Source organism: Onychostoma macrolepis, chromosome 07, assembly GCF_012432095.1.
Source record: "Onychostoma macrolepis isolate SWU-2019 chromosome 07, ASM1243209v1, whole genome shotgun sequence".
NCBI classification, from domain to species: domain Eukaryota; kingdom Metazoa; phylum Chordata; class Actinopteri; order Cypriniformes; family Cyprinidae; genus Onychostoma; species Onychostoma macrolepis.
This window is the reverse complement of record NC_081161.1, coordinates 45,218,970-45,236,902: the sequence shown is the minus strand read 5'-3', so window position 1 is coordinate 45,236,902 and position 17,933 is coordinate 45,218,970. Positions and strand designations below refer to the sequence as shown.

General features: G+C 35.9%; 2 protein-coding genes across 2 annotated transcripts; both read right to left on the bottom strand.

The window, feature by feature from the left end:
* Window positions 1-202: 202 nt before the first annotated feature.
* Window positions 203-8,752, bottom strand: cbln11 (cerebellin 11). The gene is made up of 5 exons (XM_058781174.1): window positions 6,690-8,752; window positions 4,130-6,606; window positions 1,296-4,038; window positions 1,000-1,134; window positions 203-883 (listed from the first exon to the last, which is right to left on the bottom strand). The coding sequence occupies exons 3-5, from the start codon at window positions 1,501-1,503 to the stop codon at window positions 585-587; spliced, it is 642 nt and encodes a 213-aa protein (XP_058637157.1). The 5' UTR covers window positions 1,504-4,038; window positions 4,130-6,606; window positions 6,690-8,752; the 3' UTR covers window positions 203-584.
* A 167-nt stretch (window positions 8,753-8,919) lies between these two features.
* si:ch211-63p21.8 (kelch-like protein 33) lies at window positions 8,920-14,466 on the bottom strand. Its single transcript, XM_058781172.1, has 4 exons — window positions 13,621-14,466; window positions 10,885-11,833; window positions 9,613-9,783; window positions 8,920-9,279 (listed from the first exon to the last, which is right to left on the bottom strand). The coding sequence occupies exons 1-4, from the start codon at window positions 14,342-14,344 to the stop codon at window positions 9,069-9,071; spliced, it is 2,055 nt and encodes a 684-aa protein (XP_058637155.1). The 5' UTR covers window positions 14,345-14,466; the 3' UTR covers window positions 8,920-9,068.
* Between the last annotated feature and the right edge of the window lie 3,467 nt (window positions 14,467-17,933).

Here is a 17,933-nt window from a genome sequence, read left to right as displayed (position 1 = left end):
CTGTGATCAATTTTTAATTATAAATATTGTCTTAATTTAATGATCACTTGAAATTGGAGTCAGATCAAGCATGGAGCTAGACTAAAATTGAAACTAAATTTTCCAGATAAACTCAGAGGCGCAAGTAAAAGACCGAACATGCATTAAAGCTTCGACCAGTCCGCTGGATTCCGTTGTTTGGACTAGCGGGTGGATCCTTACATTTATTTGACTAGTCTTTTGTGTGCATTACATAACATAACTGATTTACATAACTGTTCTTTGATGACAAATTTGTTAGGTTGCCATCATTGAGTTGCCATCTAGGAACATACTCAAGTAAAAAAAAAAGACGTTTAGTGTGTAGCTTTATTTATAGAAGTCTATGATAAGTCCTCATATGGATAACCAAGCAATGTGCCTGAATGAAAATTCATGTTCCATAGAAGTGTACAGGAGGACTCTTGTTTTTGTCTGTATATCTGAAATAGTGACCTTTTAACTACATTTATGCATGATTAACACAACAAAGAAACATAAGCTATGTTTTCAGGACTTTTAAACAATTCTTGTTGACTTTTTACTAAATAATTCACACATACAAATTATACAGAAGTAGAATCCAGTGGGTAAAGCAGGTAGCCTGTGAAAGTGGAATAGTTGTACCGTCGATCCACAAAGATCCAGGTTCTGATCCACAGCCTCATGTGAACCTCCTCGCCAACATCCAGCTCCATCACAGCTCCATTGGACATTTGGTCGTTGCGCTCACTAGAATTATATTCGTATGAAGACACAAATCGTGTCGTGCCTTTAAAGATGCTCAGACCCATATCATGAGAGGAAAACGCAGAGCCTGAGTACCTGAAGTAATACACACCTTTTACAGGTGCTGTGAACACTCCTGCAAAAGATACATAAGCAAGGATCTCAATACTACAAATTAAACCATGTTAAAAATTCAATGATCAAATTATGAATTTTTCAAATCTCAAAAACTCAAACTTAAAATGCAGAAACCTGTGACAGGGTCATATGCATTGCCAATGTTGGTTAGGACTTTATCAAAGATGAGCTTGGCCTCCGTACTAAAAGGCCCTCGGTGTGTATCCTCTGTATTTGACATGGATGCAGTGAATGCCACTTTAGGACTCTCTGTGAAAGGAGAAAAATGGTCAGTTTACTTTAAGCAGTAAATAATGCTTAAAAAATGCAATGGAAAATTCTAAAGTACTTGTTAGGTAGTTTATGTGGTTACAAACTCAAGTTCGAAGTTCAAACATGCATATAAATGTGAAACAAACCAGAGAATGTACCTTTAATCTGTTTCTGCAGCTCCTGAATCAAGCTTTTCTGCTCAGCAAGTTCATTTTTAGCAGTGTTCAGATCCATTGTCAGTCCATTTATTGAAGCTTTAAGCTCCTTCAACTCAGAGTAGATATTCACCACAGGAGTCATAATATCCTCATTCTGTGCCATGCAGGAACATATTACTGAGATTAAGAAAAGCTGAAATAAAGCCATGACTGTTTCTCTTGTGCTAAAGAGAAGAGTGAAGATCTACAGTCGCTGTGCTTCTTATCTTTATAGAGCTACTCTTGGTTAATGATTAAGAATTTGGAATTTTTAGATCAGAAGATTTACCGCTTATGTCCGAGGGAAAAAACACACAAACGCAAGTACCTAAATTTGAATAATCGATGAGAAAAGTTTCTAGAATTGCAAAAGTGAATGTCCATGATTCAGGCTACAAACTCAACTTATTTCAGTCCTATGTTTAAATCCTATGAAATCAGACTCATTTTTCCCTTGATATTGGTGTAAAAGATGTAAATGTGACACAGCAGTTATCATGTGATACAAGTTTTGTCCTTTCTTAATGTCAAATGTCATTTCTTTGGATTCCCACAATTCACATGATAGACACAGTTGAACAATTGGATATACATGACATGGTAACAAATTCAGAGATAACTAAAGTAGCTTCCATTCAAGTCAAACTGCAGTTCATAGAAGTGTCACTGTACATGTTTACTTTTAAAACAAAATTATATTAAAGACAAATAGTTTGGCACTTGTGGATACTTCTGAAAACAAATACATAGACAACGCATACAACAACACACGATATACGTGCTATGGATCTATCATCAGACACAACCATGAACAGACGTAAACAAAGTTAAAATACTGGTGCACAGGGCTGTCAACTAACATCGAGGGCACCTTTATTTCGTAAGAAAATGCTGTAGGCCTATTAAAAACAGTAACAGCATTCAATCCTGGGGACTTTGAGAGCAACATTTTTAAATGTTTTAGTTCTGTTGGGTTACAAATCACCACAAAAATATGTTTACTTGATAGAAGTAAGTTGCTTAATTACTTCAGAAAAATGTTATGTGTTGTGGAAGTACTTCGGTAACGATAGATGCTAATACAATGCTACGATGTATGTACACTAGCACACTAGCATAAAATTATTCAAAATGCATATGATTACTTTGTGATACATTTACTTGTTCATGTAGTGTTTTCATAGGCCTACTGGAAAATGTCTTACTTTCAGTCATACCTACAAGTGTCAGATGTTGATCAACAGTAAAGACGATATTTGTACATTTTCACTTTTTCTAGTTTTTGTTATCTGTGTTTGGTATCTTGTAACTGCTGCAAACGATACTGTGTGTGAGCTGTTCGAATGATTCAGACTGAATCGTGAGCCAATTCAAACCCGACTAATTCATTAAACTGAGCTGAGTGATTCATTAGCGAAGCGGCTGTAACTAGTTCAAAAACATGGAAACAAATATTGCGAAAGAAATTTGCGAGAGCCGGGAAATCCAAGTGTCAGACAAGGATTTATCTGTGAAAATAATAATACTGGTTTAGGACCACAGGCTGTGCAGTTTGGTAGACACATCCAAGATGGCACCGTTATCATCTTGACAAGGCACCAACATTATTTGATTCTTAAAAATAAATAAATACATTAAATAAATATTAATATATGCCTGTAGACGAAAAGTAAAAATATTGCCAACAAAGAAATGTACTCTAAAATAGCCCAGTATTTTACAGTTGAATACATTTTTATATTTTAAAATGTTATGTTTAATATCAGCGAATCATTAACTAGTGCAAGCTGTGTGAAAAAAAATAATTAAAATAAAATACAAGACAGCTGACAAAAGAAATGTCAACTATAAACACCAAAATGTAGCAATGACATAGTTCTAATTAAAATGGAGCATCAAGGAGCATTATTTATGACACTCAAGACTTGCTGCTTATACAGAATTCCAAAGCAGTTACTTATGCATACGTCTTAGAAGAAAAGGTTCAAAAATGAACCTTTTGAGGTTCCTGGAGATTGCAACTGTGGGGGAACCTTAAAGGTTAATTTCTGAACCTTTTTGAAAAGGTTTTAATTGCAACTGTCACTTAAAGGTGCATTAATGACCCTCATGGGTTCCTTTTTTAACCTTTTTCTAGATAGCAATAAAATTATTATTATACATTACTAATCCAATTTCACTATATACACTGTTAGACATTTCAAAGGGTTTCAAACATTTCAAACACTGTTGCCAGTAAGTTACTGTAATTAAAATTTACAGTAGCAAACTGCATTCGATTTATCAGTATACTACTGTAATTCATTCATTTTAATATAGATTTCATTAGATTTTATCATTTTTATATAGAATTAATTTTATTTTTACTCTACATAGGTACTACTGGCATTCAATTAAAACAGACACAATAATTACAAAATATCAAATTCTTTACTTAAAACACTTTAAGTATAACACTTAAAAATACAGTCTTCCAATGCTGGAACAGTGCATCTTCACCATTTCTCCTGTCTTAGCACGTTTTGCAGTACATTATGTTGTGTCCTCTGGATTCATCCTTACAAAGAATATTTAGGCAACAGAAACATAATGGAGAAAAAAGACAAACAGCCAAAAAATACATAGCCCTCTGCAAAACCCAGGTGCTGCTCCAAAACATGGCCACCATCTTTGCCCATCATCCACTTTGACAGAAATGTCTTCTCTGAAAAACAAGAAGTAGAAATAGCACACTTTTAAAATGCAAACCTCATACAGAATACACAAATCTCTCAAAACCATAGTTGTTCTCTTACCATTAATTATCAGTCTCAGGGTGGCTGGCCTGCTCATGTCTTTCTTGATGCTTCATTACAGTTGCCTTTAAAACACAAATACAAAAAAATGCAGTAAATTTTAAATTCCATTAAAAACTATATCAAACTAATTCTAAAACTAGAAAGGCAGCTAGCCATAAAACTTGTTTAACCGAGCTAACATACGATTTTATTTTCTCAATAGGCTACTGGCCAACATTAACTACTAACACCTGAACTAAATTTCACATTAGTTAACCTAATTTTAATATAAGCTTTGCTCGTTAAAAACAAGTTAATTCAGTAACTTAATTCAATAAGCTGACAAAAGTCGTTTGAAACGACAGCGCAGTTTACCATGGTAAAGTTCTGTAACTGCCATGTTGACGAGTAAATGATTAAACTGGTGTGCAAAAATCTGACACAAACACACAGACAAATGTACACATTTTTACCTTGCTTATTGTCTCGTAAGGTGCATTGACACACAGCGTAGATGTTCTCCGGAGCTCTCCCACTCTCGCGGGTTCATCCCCGGGCAAAAAACCTGCGGCGCTGCCCCGCTGGATCCGTGTCTTCCTCGGACAAGTGGTGTGTCACGGCCCACGACTCGACAACAGGCAACAATATAGAACCCATTATATATACTATCTACAGTGGATGCGGACAGTAAAGTGATGCCCCGGTATATTTCTGACATACAGATGTACTCCAAGCGCTTGCGCTGCTTCTGACACGAAGTACAAACGGATTTTCCAATCATTACAAGCGATGTAATACGTCCAGTAGTCAGTCCCAAGCTGTTGCATCGTTGTAGACACGGTGTAGAGCAAATTGTGTCAATCCAAATGTAAGAAATGAGGAAAATAAAACGACCTCAGTATAATGGCGCCAAAGAGACCGTTACAGTAGTATACAGCAATTTAAAAAAATACAGTAAGTCTCTGTATGTGGGGTCTGACGTCACAGAAAATTCCCATGATGCAAAGGGTATTACAGTTATTTACTGTAAAGGGAATTTGCAGTATTACACTGGGTGATATACAGTAAATAACTGTGGAAATTACAGAAATGTCTAACAGTGTAGACAGAACACAGCGATTGTCCACAAACTGTTTAATACATAAATATGTATTACAAACAAACCAACAAACACATAAATAAATAAACAACAATAAATAAATAAACAACAATCAAACATAAATATGTTACAAACAAACCAACAAACATAAATAAATAAACAACAATAAATAAATAAACAACAATCAAACATAAATGTTACAAACAAACCAACAAACACATAAATAAATAAACAACAATCAAACATAAATATATATTACAAACAAACCAACAAACACATTAATAAATAAACAACAATCAACATCATGCATTTATATACATATACATTAATTTAATAAAAAAAAAAAAAAAAAAACTGGCCATTGTGGCTGGCATATTGGTTTTGGCATTATGATACATTATGATACTATTTTTGAACCTGTCAATGTAAAAGAGGCTTTGAAAAGAAAGATGAGGCAGTGTAAACTGTATTATCAACATAATTAAGATAATAGAGACGGTGGCAAGTAGTCATGACAAACTACATTATGAGTTTTTTGGTTGCAAGAATCCCTTACTAATATTATAAGTTGACATCAGTGAGAAAACAATTAATTCTAAATATAACAAATTGTAATCAAAAGTATATGACCCATTAAAGGGATATTTTGTCGTCATTTACTCTCCCTGATGTTGTTCCAAACAACCCTTTTTCTTCTGCAGAACACAAAATAAGATATTTTTAAGAATGTCCATATGATAAAAATCACTGGGGTCCAGAACAACATGTCAATGACTTTCAGTGGCATTCTTGAAAATAATTTATTTCACAAAACAAAAGAAAGTCATACAAGTTTGAAACAACATGAAGGTGAGTAAATTATGACAGAATTTTAATTTTTGTTTGAATATTCCCTTTATTCATTCTTGCTGCTGTTACTGTGGAACATGCATGGACACAAACCGTTCCACTGAATAACCCCATAAACAAATGTTTAGAAGAAATCATAACCAGGAGAAGGGGTTGAAAAAGAAAAAAATATAGATTTAAATATTATGGATACACTGTTCCAAATGCACTCACCTCACTGATGACATGAAGAGATCTCTGACTCTCCTTTAATAGAAGTGGAAACAGCAGCAACCATTGAGACCTTAAATATAAAATGTGTTAAATTGAATATGGCCTACTATGTTTCTGATAATTGTGATTCTTAGCATTACTGTTCATGTAAATCAGTGATTTATTACCTTTGTGTGCCAAACCAACACAGATTTGTTTTTCTTCATTCAACTCAGTAACAATATCTACCCCAACTGCTCTTCTTTGGCACTCGTTGATCACTGTCTGTGACACTTACCCCTACTGGCCTTGGCCTCTTTTGATACAAATCTTGACCAGATAGATCATCCATCTACTAAATAAACATATACATGAAACATTCTCACTTGATAATAGAAATGTAAGTATTGAAGTGTCACTTTATTTTAGCAAACCTACCTCTACAATGGCTACCATATTTTTGATGGACTCCTATTGCATACCTGAAAATAGAGAAAAACATTTTTACCCTCATCATTCTCTACAATTATAAACTTACTGCATTGTGGAAATTACCATGTATATGTGCACATCTAATCAAACAGACCTTGAATTATTTTTGATCTTGTTTGCTTTGTCTTTTCAAAGAAAAAAAATCTCTTCTCTCAAGTCTTTTTTTTTTTATTGCTACAATATGTTGCTACAAACAAGCAATATGTTGTCTTGAGACTGATCCAGGTGAAATATCAATAGGAAGTCCTACAAAAAAAGTTTGCAGAAAGGTGCATGTTAGTATGGAAAAACAGCTCAATGATTTGCAAAGATCACAATATAGTTCGGCTAAACATATGGAAACCTGACCTGACCATTAGACCTAATTGAGCATCCGATTAAAAGTGGGAATGCCCTAAAAGTTGCTTTGTAATAACAATTTCAACCAAATGCATAAATGTGAGAATATGTTAAAGTCGCTAAGTTGTTCCGTACATCCCATTAAATAATTAGCCTGAGGGAAAAAACTGTTCCTGTGTTCTGGTTCTCAGAGCTCCGTAGCGTCGACCAGACGACAGCAGTTATAATAGTTAATAATAATTAGTAGCCTAAATGTGCTCACAAATTTTTAAACCCGTAGAGTAGTAACTTACTCATGGTGTCTGTGGTCTTGCTGGCATCTCAGTCTTTAGGTTTTCTTGTAATCTTATGAATTTAACTTAATCCTTCATTTTTGGTAATATTTAAACTTTCGTAATCTCAGTTAGGTTCATTAAAATATCTCCATCAATTTCAGTCTGTTAAAACAACAGGAGTCATGAAATTATAGCTATAAAGGCTAGGCATGGGATGATAACCGGTTTCAAGGTATACCGCGGTTTGGAAAATTCACGATTTCAAAACCACTAAAATTTTCCGTCGTCAAAGACGGAAAGTGCAGGACTCCCTCAGTTGTGAGCAGTGAAGAGCGTAACGAGTCACACGACCCCTCCCCCTCCGGACAGCGGTCAGTGAGAGTCACCTGTGTGTAGGATGATGGCCGAATGAGGTGAATCCCTGGAACTTTTTCCCCCGTCGAAAAAGACGAAGTCTGCTGTATGGGAATTTCTCGGGTAACGTAGACCAATCATGTTCCGTACACAATGATGTTCCGTACAGATGACGTTTTGGCGCCGATCGCTAAATAAATATATGCTTATATAAATATCGCTATATGTAATTACATCTGTAATTAATTTATGTAAGTACATTTATAATTACACTGTTGACCCATCCCTTACACCTTAACCCACCCTTAAACCTACCCAGACCACCAAACCTGTCCCTAAGCTTACCCGTATCCCCCCTCAATAGCAGCAACAGTGTTTTGCAATACAATATGAACACAATAAGTACATTGTACTTATTTTTTGATGTAAGTACATAGTAGTTAAGGCCACCTAATATAAAGTGTGACCTAAAGTTTATTTTTACGGGTAAGAATTTCACCCTCTCAATTTAACACAGAATAGCTTCTTGTTCATTTCTGAACATAAAACTGAACTTTGATTTTTGTGATTTTTAATTTGTGTTCTAAAAATTGACAACAACATGGTGCCCTAAAGGTTATTGTGCAATTTAGAGATATGTGAGGTGCATGGGGCACAGATGAAACACTAAACATTTTGGTTAAACGGATGGAGGCCACAACTGCATCTGACATCACAATTAGTAACTGAATAAGAGTAAATTCATTAATACTGAGTTTGTGAATTTACTAATGTAACAAGCAAATGGTGTTCTAACTGTACTCAGTGTAGTCTTTACAGTACATCTCAGAAAAGGTTCATGAAAGAACCTTAACTATGCTATAGTAACTATGCTATAGGTTCTAATATGAACCTTTTACCACAACAAAGGTTCGAAAAATAACTGCCAAATAACCAGTGGATCATTATAGAAACTTTAAGTTCAACTTTGAACTTTTTTGATAGCTAGAAGTTCATATTTACACTTTAAAGTTATTTTTTGAACTCTGACAAATGTGCTTATCTTATTCTCATTTTCTGATGTGATCAGGCAGATGAAGGAGGCATGCACGTATATCTGTGACGGGACCGGGCATCTTTCCCATGCTCTCCCATCTCTGAGTCACAGGGTCATAGCGATGAGTGAGTCTGGCCTCGCTGTAGTCCTCCTGGCAATAACCGCCTACAATATACAGCCTCTCCTCCAAGGCAGCAGAGGCCGCGCCGACGTGGGGAATGGGGAGAGGAGTGAACACCGTCCAGGTGTCACGTACAGGGTTGTACATCTCACAGACCAGTTGGTCAGTGTAGTACTTCCGGAGGTTGCACACCCCGCCAGCTACGTAGAAGCGGTTTTCAGGCTCTCCATGCAGTGCTGGGCCCGGTCGTGGGTCATCTCAGCGAGGTACGTGGTTCCTCTCTCTGGGTGGTAGAGGAACATGGACACCAGGCATTCATACTTGCAGTTGAAGCCTCCTGAGATGAAGATCTTGCCTCCCCAGATGGTGGCAGCATGACCGCTCAAGGCTTGGTCCAAAGGATGGCAGAAGCTGATCCATAGGACAGAAAAGTCCATATTTAATAGCTCTGTTTGTGTCTATGTTTTATTTCTCTCCAAATTTTTAGGAGAAACTAATGAGACGAAGGTAAAAGACCAACACTTTTTCTCTAGACAGACCAATCAGATGACTCCCTAAAGAGCATCATTTATTAAAAGGTATGTTGTTGTGCTTCTAAGAGCCACTAAGTGTCAGTCAGTTCATTCATTCTTTGCATTGCTTTGACATTTTCACAATAAACAAGAAGGCAGTTAATTATTACAAAGGAATCTTTTTGGAAATGATTAACTTGCTCTTTTATCCTGATTTACTTTCTCCTCTTACCTCCAGGAATCTGTTTCTGGTGAGTATTTTTCCACACTTTCAAGATTTGTGTTGATGTCTTTGTCTCCTCCGATAGCATACAGGCCGTCTCCACTGACCACCAGCGTAAAGTTACTCCTCAGTTCATGAAGATCTGCCAGCCTTTCCCAGTGGTCTCGCTCAGGGTCGTACCTGTTGATGTAGATGCGCAGGTGTTGTTAGAGAAAAAGAACCAGTGAAAACAGGTGAAAGAAAAATGTTACAAATCAAATTGATTTATTTTAGCTGTGCTGTCAATCAAAAAAAAAAAAAAGTGATTGATCGCAATTAAATCCCACCTAACATTAACGTTTTTTTAGTACACTTTTATATTGCAATAATTTCACATTCAATCTTCAAATTAATGTAGAAACAACATAAATGCAGTATATTTTAAATATTTGTTTTTTATGACTGAAGGCAAGTATCACTGATACCAGAACTACCAATGTCTCTATGAAATTGTTCTTTTTTCCTAATATTTTAACCATTGACTATATGTAATGTTGACTATACTAACTTTACAGTATAATTGACAGCTATTAATTTTCACATTTATTATAGTTTTCAAACACTAAATTCTAAGTTAAATGCAGATGAATCTTTAAAGCTACAATGTTATTTATTTCATCTTTGTTTTCTAATTTAACAGCACTGATTTATTTGTGGTTTTAGCTAAATGAATAGAGCTTGATTTAAAGACCCCATTAAACCATTTATTTGACTTAAATTATTTTGTTTAGTTAATGTTTATTTTATTTATAATAATTAATAACTAATAATAATTAAATCTATAACTGGAAAAAAAGACATACGTATATATACTTATAACTAATAACTAATAAAAATGTGAAAAAAAAAAAAAGAACTTTAGCTAAAATTAAAATGAAAAATATAAAAAAAGGAAATCATTCAAAATACGAATCAAAGGTAAATATGATACTAAAACCACACTGACAAATTTGATTTTCTTTTTCAGTCATGAATAGATAGTACACCTCATAAACAATGTATGAATATTGCAAGTGGATCTGTTTTTTTTTGTTTTTTTGTTTTTTTTCAGAACAAAATTTACTTTCAAGGCTGTTTTATTGATTGATTGATTAATTGATTGATTGCCAGTGTTTTACATTACAGCCTGGCAAAACCATGATTTGCTACTTGCTAATTATATAACAAATTTTTATACGAGCTCATGTCAATAGACATTGACAACATGCTACAAGAGTGCACTTTTGATTTCTTGGCCCTTACCTGTAAACAGATTTCATGGTGTCAGTCTTTGCGTAGAAGTGGCAGCCTCCAGCTACATATAGCTGACCATCGAGGACCCCAACGCCGTGTCTAAATCTGGCCTGATCTGGCATTTCTCCCAGCAATCGCCACTCAATCTCCTTCACAAGGCCTGTTCCGCTTCTCAGAGAGTTAGCAAACCAGAGCTGCTTGCTGGGAAGCCGATTACCCATGTCTGGATTCAGCTCATCACCTCCGACCAAAACCAGGGCGTCTTTGGGGTGACGCACACGTTTCCTCGCCACGCAGTCAGAGATGCCAAATCCAAACTCCTTCAGCGCTGATTTGTAAAGTTCAACCTCAACGTCTCCACTGCATTCCATGCTCAGGTTCACAGCGCGAACCTCTCGAAATTCTCGGAAGGTCATGAATGGAAAACGCACGGCTCGCATGAGCTCTTCGGCCTGCGGGAGGCGTTCGGTGGGATCCGCTTCCACCCAGGTGATGACCGCTCGGAAAACAGTGAGCTCCGATGGAGTGGACAGCGCATCGCATCGGAGGAACTGCAGAAGCTTCTCGGCCGGGAGGTCCAGAAACTTTGTGGTGGCAGATATTTCTTGGAAATGTCTGAGAACAAAATCCTCAGCTAGCTCCATCAAGTCAGCCATCCCGTAGGCCTCTGCGAAAGATGCCACATCCAGGCAGTTGTGGACATCCATTTCTTGCTCCAGGAACTGAAGGCAGAGCGAGATAGCTGGCTGAAACTGAAACTGGAGCGAGGTACAGGCGAGTTCGAACACGCAGCCCCACCCGAGCACCAAAGCGCCGCTGTAGGCGCAGTGCAGGAGGGCCTCGAGCTCAGCGGCTCCGATTAACAGTAGAGACACAGACTCCTGCTGGCTTTCCTTCATACCGCTGGTAAACATGCCTCTGAAGTAGTCGCTGCTGGCTGCCAGGAGCACCCTGTGAGCTTCATGAGGCAAAGAATTGAGTCAGCACTGTTTAAGGACAATATTTAAATTTATAATTTATTTACTTAAACTACTGTTGCTTTTTCTGCAGCTTGATGTCAGCAGTTTACAAAATGGAGGGAAAATGGTTGCCATTTTCTTCTCCTGTTCAAATGTAAAATGTTTAAAACATTCAAATCTGAGTGATGCATGGCTGAAATGAAATCAAAAGGTTTGTAAAGTCACTGACATAACTGTCCCTGTTCTTCACTTTTAAACTTCTGTTATCTTTATCTACAGCTCTATGAAACTCGATAAAGCCAAGCCGTTGACAAAACATTTTCATGTTGTCATTTTCTTCCTTTCAAATTAAAGGGTTACTCCAACCCAAAATGAAAATTTTGTCATTAATCACTTACCCCATGTCGTTCCAAACCTGTAAAAGCTTTGTTCGTCTTTTGTAATCAAAAAAACCCCTAAAATAACAGTTTGCATCCAGCAGATATTCTCCAAAATGGCGCTACGGTGACGCGGAGGAGACAAATTGTTAAATAAAGTCGTTATTTTTGTTTTCTTTGCGTACAAAAAGTATTCTCGTAGCTTCATAACGTTATGGTTGAACCACTGATGGCAGATGGACTATTTTGACGATGTCTTTCATACTTTTCTGGATCTTGACAGTGTTAATTACTTGGCAGTCAATGGGACAGTCACAAGCCTCCCGGTTTTCATCCAAAATATCTTAAATTGTGTTCTGAAGACGAACAAAGCTTTTACGGGTTTGGAACGACATGGGGGTTAATGACAACATTTTCAAAAGTTCAGATCCTTCAGATTTAAATAATGGATGGAAACAGATCATGTTTCTCTACCTCTGTTTTTCAATTTTAAACTTTTTTTTTTCTACAACAGCTGACAAAATGGAGGAAAATAAGTGGTCATCATTTTCTTTTCCTGTTCAAATTCAAATTTTCAAAACTGTCACTGACACAACTGTCTTTTTTCTCTACCTGTTACTCTTACTTTTAAACTATTGTTGTCTTTTTCTACAGCTTGATAAAAGTCAAGCCTAGCAGTTGACAAAATGGAAGGAAAAATGGATGTAATTTCCTTATGTTCAAATTCAGATTTTAAGTTTTCAAAACATTCTGATTTGAATAATGGGTGGAATGTAATTAAAACGTTTAAGTCAAGTCACTGACACTTTTTTTTTTTTTACTCAACCTCTGGTCGTCTCTTTTATCTTACTATTGATATCTTTTCCTACTGCTTAATAAAATTCAAGCCTATCATTTGACAAAATGGAGGTAAAAAAATGGTAGACTTTTTAAAGAATTCAAATTCAAAACATTAATTTTAAATAATGGAAATGGATGCAATGAAATAGAATTAAAAGCTTCTGTTTTACACCTTTGAACTATTGTTGTCTTTTTTGTACTGCTTGTTAAAAGCCAAAAACATTCAGATTTGAATAATGGATAGAATGTAATGTAATTAAAAGGTTTGTGAAGTCAAGGGAGAGAAAAAAATGGTTTGTGAAGTCAAGGAAGGGAAATTGGACAAACTTTTTCTTCTTTTCAAATTCAAATTTCAAATGTTCAAAAAATTCAGATTGCAGTAATGGATAGAATGAAATCAAGAGAAACCAATCAGCAAACATATGGCAACATCCTGGCAACCACCCACAACACTAGCATTGTGTTGACATTTTCATGGGCAAGCATCATTCTTTCTTGTGAAAATGGTATAATTTATGTCGGTTATCTAGTCATACTTTTGCATGTTACAGTGTCCCTAGGTGCCTTACCACAGAAAACAACTTCTTCTGCAACAAGTTCTACATCACATCCCACTCTTTTGGCCCATAAGTCCTGCATGGACTGCAGACCGACCTTCATTTGCTCTTCCGGTGAGATCTTTCTCAGCTTGTCTTCCTTGTTACCTCCATCGTCCTCCACTTTGAAGATCTCCATGACTCTCGGAGCTCCCAGACTAACAGCTGCGGTCTGAATCTGCATCATGTTGTCTTTGTTCAGATTGGTGATGGCTCCAGTGTAAGCAAACTCCACCACTGCAGCCAAAGCAGAACCATTAACCTCAGGATGCAATCTCAGCGAGATCTCCTTCTCATCTCCATCCCTCTCCTGGAGCTTTTGCTGGATGATGGAGCTCACCGCAGCCACGACAAGCGAGTGAACGTGGAGGCTCAGCCCATCCTCTGTGCTCAGGATCAGGTCTGTGAGGACGTTCTCCATCTTCATCTCCTCCAGAGTCTGGAAGATCTCACTTGGGTAACTTTGTCTATGGTACCTTTGCAGTTCATCTTCTTCCACATTATCACCATCATTCTCCTTCTCTGCCTGCTTTTTTATTCCTATCCTACTGTCGTTGTAGGATACGATCCATTTTAGCTTCCTTTTCTCCTCCTCAAACTTCTCTCCTCCTTCTTCTATCATCCTTTTTCTGCGCTCTTTCTCTCTTCTCCAGCGTTCCTCCCATTCCATAGGCAGATATTTTCTTGTAAATTCCATGAAGAAGTGTCCGTCAGGTGTTTTAATGTTCTTGTCCGGGTTTTACTCTTGTTTTAGCAATACTTCTTATTGTCGTTCTCTGTTTACAGCACTCACTCTTGTCGGCGCCCCTGTACTCTCTATTCCCCTGAAGTCAACAACATGCTAATTATAGGTTGTGGGTCAGTAGATCTCATTTCCATTGACCTGCAGCCTTTGCAGAGAGGTCACACTCTGCTGCTTTGGGTTCAGATTGATACAGACACACCTATTCCAAAGTTAGTGTTCATTTTTAGATTAGATTTGATTCGATTCGATTAGATTAGATTCAGCATTATTTTTTATCTTGATTTTTTCTGTGCAAGATTAATTTAGATGTTTTATCTTGTGTAATATGATGATTATTAAAATATTAGGTATCCCAGTTGTTAATATCCTTCCTTCCTTCCTAACTTCCAAACTTCCAAACTTCCGATCTTCCTTCCGAACTTCCAAAATATTGAATAAGATGCAGGTAATTACAGGATTAAACATTAAACATTAATAAGAGCACATTTCTGTTGTATACAAAATTTAATTATTTACAATTGATTAGAAAAATTTATCAAAATTATTTTCATTTTTGTTTGAGGGCACAGAAGAGAAAGCTCACACATATAAGAAACAGTTCTGAGAGGTGTAAAATAAAGCAGAAATATGACTAAATGCATTTCTGAGACCGGACCTGCCGGTTTGATGTTATCAGAAGCTACGTCAGAGGGTGTTGCAGAAAAAGTTAAAGGTTTCTACCGTACCTTCTCAAATGAAAGCAGGTACTGTACGTTGTGCTGTTCTCTGATGCAGCTTAAACTGTTTTTGTGTAGGTGTCCATCTTCATTTTTAATTAATCATAATTTTTTATTCATAATGTTTTACTTTTATATACTGTTAACAAATTTCCTGACACACTGTTTGCATATATTATCTGGTGTGTCATTTCACATTTTACAGAAATAGAGAGCAGTTCTTGGGCTTTTTATGACTATGAAAGAGACATTTAAACACAGAGATATTTATTTGTTTCACGGATCTAAACTGAGTATGCCCAAGTATTTAATAGATAACTGGCCAGTTGACAAATCAAATAACATACACTTTTCTTAAACATAAAGTTTATGTTATTTGTATTTATGAATAAGTTAATGTTAATTTTTGTATTAGGTAACTTTTCCACGTAATCAAGTTCATAAAACTGCATGTATACTCATGCAAGAATGCAATGAAAAATAATAATGATGATAATGGAATGATGATAACGTGAACATAAAAGAGATCTGGCTATATTGAGAAGAACCGTATTGCTGAGATTCCAACTTCGTACTGAACAGTGTTTTCATCAGGGTTTTCCCTTCCAGAAAACAACCAATAACCCAGCAGGATGATGTTAGTGAAGATTTTTCCTCTGTTCACCACAAAGTTGACGTGTACTTTTCAGAAAGCTGATTCTTATTTAGTACAGTCACAGTGTTTCTGTTTGGGGTTAAATTTAGGAAGAACATGCTATTGAAAAATACAACAAATCAAACACAAATAGACATTTGACCGAAGTGAGCTGCTGTTGTATGTACACCAATATGAGCTAGTGAAAAATCATTGTATTTATTCATGTAACATTAAAATTACCATAAAATTAAGAAAAATCATCATGTATCAACCTGATAGTTATTTCATATTTGCACCATTAAGATAGAAAAGAAGATAAGCATCAATTGTGTTTGCACAACCGCCTGTATGCTTGTTAATAGTGTCCAACATTAAAATTTTATTTTATTTAGAAAGGTTTAAGTCACTGACTCATTCATGAAAAATTTCTGTACATGCAGCACATCGTTTCTTGGTTGTACTTTTCTTTGTACTTGTCAACAGAGAAGACGCTTTGAACCCAAGGTCACTTACACAAGAGTTCTGAGTACACAAAGTGGACAAGGCCACCCAAATGGGCTACATGTTCCAATAAATGACAAAAAATAAAGGTTACAGTAAAAACTTTTACTGTTCATGAATAAAAACCTTTTTTATGGCACACGGTTCCTTGAAACTTGTATAATCTGTGGAAAAGGTTTATTGTGTTCTTTCAGCCCATTCTGATTGTTGACTCAAGTGCTCTTTGAAATCTAAATTCTAGGAATGGAACTGATTGGCCGATGTCCACTCTATAAATTACATATCCTTTGGCTATCCATATTTTGCCCTCATGAAAAGCATGATGGTTCCAGTAAACATGACCTGCATGCCAACATTCTGATTGGTTATATGAAGATGTGGGTGTGTTTACTAAATACCGCTGTATAGATAGCTGGAACAATCGTGATAAAGCAGGTTCACGTTCACAAAGAAAACCTACGTCAACAAAACATTTCATGTTACTTCTCACAACAAATGAATGGGAACATGAAAGTAGCAGATATCAGACGACGTGCAAATGCTTGTACTGCTGGTTCAAATCACTGCCTTTCACATGAAGACAACGAGGCTCTTTTACAGTAATTCAGTATGAGAAAAAATAGAATATTCTGGAAGTGTTTTCATGACGTTCATTATTTCACTATTAAGTTTTATGCATTATCATAATGAACAATTTTTTCATTGATGTACAGTTTCAATTTAATAAAACTGTTATAGTGCAATGTAAGTAGGTTTTATAGAGGGAGGTGTTAGTGAGCATTGTAAAAACTCCCTTCAGTGTTTTTTTTTAGGAGGAAGAAACCTTGGCAAGATCCAGTCAAAATGTTAGCATTAAACATGTATATTGGGCAAAATAAAAGTAAACGCAGGTAGTTACTGAATATTTCTTTATTTCTCAATTGTTTTTCTTAGGCAGTGATATTAAAAGGCAAACTGATACTTGTTGGTCTGAGAAGTCTAAACATCTGAGAAGTTTTCCTCTGCTCTGGAAATGTTCCTCTTTTTTCATGCTGCCAAGAGGACCGACAGCCAGTTACACGCTGCAAAGTTTTGGAAATGGCATCTACATATAAATGCGTGATTCATTCCCGAAACTGAAATCGACAGTGATACTAGCACAGAACAAAAATATGGCATGTCAAAATAGATGTGCACAATGTAAATGCAGACTAATAGATTACTAAAAATATTTGTATCAATATATTTTTTTTAATAATTCCGTTCCAGTTATTTCAAAATTGAATGGCTTGTTGTAAACAATCTTATTTGTCCAACTGTACATTGCTGTTCTTGTTATGGTGGAACCAGTGCTTATAGCCTATATTACATTTGAACTTTACTAGAGAACCCTCAATTTTAGTGATTCAATCATTTGATTCTTAAATGTCCATCTAAACCTAAATTGTAAAGTTTTAGTAAACTTGAATCTAAAGTTCAAATAAGTGTTTATTTGTCCTTTGACAGTAAAATTAAAATGTGAATTTTTGATAAACTTGTTGCTAAAGTTCAGGTAAATTGAATTGAATTAAATTGAATCTGATTACTAAAATTAAAATGCAAGACTCTGCAAATCCATCAAAATAATTTACAACTGCAAACATTTTTTGTTGTTGTTCATGATGCATACAAGTCAGTTTTAACAGTGAAAAGTAATATGCAGACTGTG